Source organism: Diaphorina citri, unplaced genomic scaffold (genome assembly GCF_000475195.1).
Source record: "Diaphorina citri unplaced genomic scaffold, Diaci psyllid genome assembly version 1.1 scaffold4859, whole genome shotgun sequence".
Taxonomy (NCBI): domain Eukaryota; kingdom Metazoa; phylum Arthropoda; class Insecta; order Hemiptera; family Psyllidae; genus Diaphorina; species Diaphorina citri.
The window spans coordinates 1-3,100 of record NW_007382245.1 but is presented as its reverse complement, the minus strand read 5'-3'; the positions used below and the strand labels follow the sequence as shown (position 1 = coordinate 3,100).

At 39.8% G+C, this 3,100-nt stretch overlaps 1 protein-coding gene across 1 annotated transcript; it reads left to right on the top strand.

The window, feature by feature from the left end:
- Nucleotides 1-1,772: 1,772 nt before the first annotated feature.
- On the top strand, nucleotides 1,773-2,918 carry LOC103521258 (the record flags this gene model as incomplete). The annotated part of the gene is made up of 1 exon (XM_008486365.1): nucleotides 1,773-2,918. A coding segment is annotated over exon 1 (1,146 nt), but the record flags the coding sequence as incomplete, so codon positions are not given.
- Between the last annotated feature and the right edge of the window lie 182 nt (nucleotides 2,919-3,100).

Genomic DNA, 3,100 nt, shown 5'->3' with positions numbered 1-3,100 from the left:
ACAAACCTAGGTCACTGGGAATTGAGTCCACAAGAGAAACCATGCAAGCATTCTGTGAATGCTAATAGTCTAAAGTAGGTAACTAGTGCCTAGTTGGCTTTTGGCGGGTGCCGTTAGCGCACCTGCCTTGTAAGCGCTAGGTCGGCAACGGGTTCGCTTCGCCAGCACTAGGGACCAGACCCAAGATTTGACCAATGGGCAAAGGGGGACGAACTTGAGTGGTCCAATCTACCAATGGTATCTCATGCTGGTGTTGAGGAGATAAGATATTACTTGTCTTTACTACAATCAGTAGAATTATAATTAGTCATTCAGAGTGCGCAGTAATAGTAATCCGATATATGGTAGGTTAACCTTACTCTAGTGGACTTGTAGATAACGCACAGATAGATAAGTGTTAGAACGGGACAGATAAATATTTACAAATAGCGGCCAAAATGATTATTAAATAAATCTAGAATAGATAAGTAGATTACTATAAATCATATCCGAATCGTCTCATTCTTGGTTTATGCTTCATGGATGGTGCTAATATTAAAGACTGTTCAGTAATCTGTCATATTGTGACGTCCAAATTGGACGAATTAAAGCATTCATCGTGCGATGGTGCCTTTATTCAGGAGACAGGATAAAGCTCTTCTTCTCCTATCTGTGTTGATAGATTTTCTAGACGAATAAAGTCCACTCCTGTTGTTACTAGAGTGATAGTTCTGTTTTTTTTTCTTACCCATGTTGATACGTAAAACTCGTCTTTCAACGGATGTCTTACATTGTCCCAAATCGCAGAGAGAAGGAGGAGATCAAATTAGAAGACTGACGTGATGTGAGAACGAAACTTACAGTACACTGGCTGGTTGATTGAGGATGTTCGGCCCCGGACTTTTTTGTTTATGGGAAATATGAACGCATGAATCTAGCGTCAGAGCGTTACCTAGCCGTTACTATGTTATTGCTATTCAGGTAAGGTTGACAATGGTAATAAATAGGTGAATATTAAAGGTAAGTATGGCGATGTATATCTTGTTGATCGCATTAAACTTTTGGCTCTTATTAAGCATATTGTACTATATGTGGTTTTATAGATTGAGGAAGCACCTAACGGTGTTTAGTAGTACCCCTTACATTTTCGAATTAACTTGTTCAATGCATGAGTACCTCGGTCTCGCCCAAACCAATGCATTCTAGAAACTTACAGTCAGTTGACTTTCGGTTGTCTTTTGGTTATCATAAAGTTAATATTGCTGTGATTTCTATTAAGCCTTAAGCTTCTCAATTCTCGAGCGGAAAGCTCATTGTGCCCTTGCATAAAATTCTCGTGATTTTTTAATCTCTTGTGGAGCGGAAAGCTCAAACCTTTTGAACCTTTGCCAAATTTATTTGTGCCTCCCTTTAACGAGCGGAATGCTCAATCAAGTGCTTCAAAATTACATAAATTATTTGTGGATCCGAGCCAAAAATCCAGCGGCCTAAAACTTCATCATCTTACCAGGAAGTTCCCTTTACTCTACTATCCTGACTCACTTTCTGGTAGCCCTATCTTATCAGTTACGAGGTAAGAACCACACTACATTCCATTTCATTTTTGAATCCTTCGGGCGAGATGTGCCCTTTAATGTTGTATTTTTGAAGTGTTGCTTTGTTCGTGTTTAAAAATCCTCTGATTTTTAAATTGTTTATGCTACCTTGTGTTTTAGTTGAGGTTTGTTGAGTTGGCATTTATTCCTATTTGGTTATTTCTTTCGTAAAAATTAGTGCAATTTTATTTCTCAAAAATGTCCGAGGATATTTTGAAGATGAAGAAGAAAGTCAAAATCCTTAAATCCAAACAGATGACCTTGTTAAAGTATTTGAATTCGCTTTGGGATTATCTAAAGAAGAAGGATGAACCGACTTTGATCTATCTTTTTGTGACTGTTCAGGCCAAGTGTTTAGGTGACAACTTAGTCAAGTATGAGGAAATCATAGATAAAATTCAGGAATTGAGTTTAGATATAGATGAGAATCATGAGCTTGATCATAAGTGCTATGGTGAGTACCTTTCTGTCCATAGTTATGTTCTGACTACTATTGAGGAGTTGAGTGATACCCTCAAAACTGTGCCTGCAACACGTCCTAAGGTAAAGCTTCCCCCTCTGGATATTCCATATTTCAGTGGTGACATTCTGGAATGGAATGTGTTCTACGAAAGTTTCAAAGCCAGCATTCATGATAACCCTGAAGTAGGTAAGGAACATAAGGTTCAGTACCTGGTGTCTAGGTTGAAAGGTAAGGCCCTTGCCGTGTGTAGTGGTATTCCCCCTCTAGCCTCAAACTATGATATCTTGTGGTCCAACCTCAAAGAGAGGTATGAGGACAAACGTACCCTCGCTAGTGAGTATTTGAAAAATATTTATGCCTTTCCTCCTATCAAACCTGATAACAAGGAACAACTGAATAATCTGATTGACCAGTTCATTGCATGTACCTCTGCCCTTACAGCTCTGGATGTGCAGAACCTAGGTGATTTTATTTTGTGTAATATTGCCTCTAGTAAGTTACCCCCTGGTATGCTTAGACGTTTCGAGTCCTCACTCGAAAGTGGTGAAATGCCAACCATCGCCTCATTCACCTTGTTCTTGAAGGAGCAGGCTAGAGTCCTAGCTCATATGGAAAACCCTCTTAGTCAGACTTATTCTAAGAAAGAGGTAAAAGCCACGCCCACAGTACCCTCGTACTCCAAAGTTTCTACAGGTAGTGGTAAGAGAAATGTATCTCATAGCTTCATGATTAACAGTAATGAGCCCCTGTGTTCATTGTGTAAGAAATCGGCGCACCCCTTGTACCGATGCGACAAGTTCAAAACTTTGTCACCCTATGACAGGTTGAATTTTGTACGTGATAACACCCTGTGTTTTAACTGCTTGGGTAAAGGTCACGCGGTAAGTGAGTGTAAAAGTAAGCTTGGTTGCTCGTTTTGTAGAGCCAAACATCATTCATTGTTACATTTGGATAAACATGAAAATAAATCTCGCGCTTCTTATACACCCGGTACTTGCCCGGAACCCCTTGCATCTAGTACTCCTAGTACCAGTACTTGTGTAGCACCCTGTGCCCCTAGTAC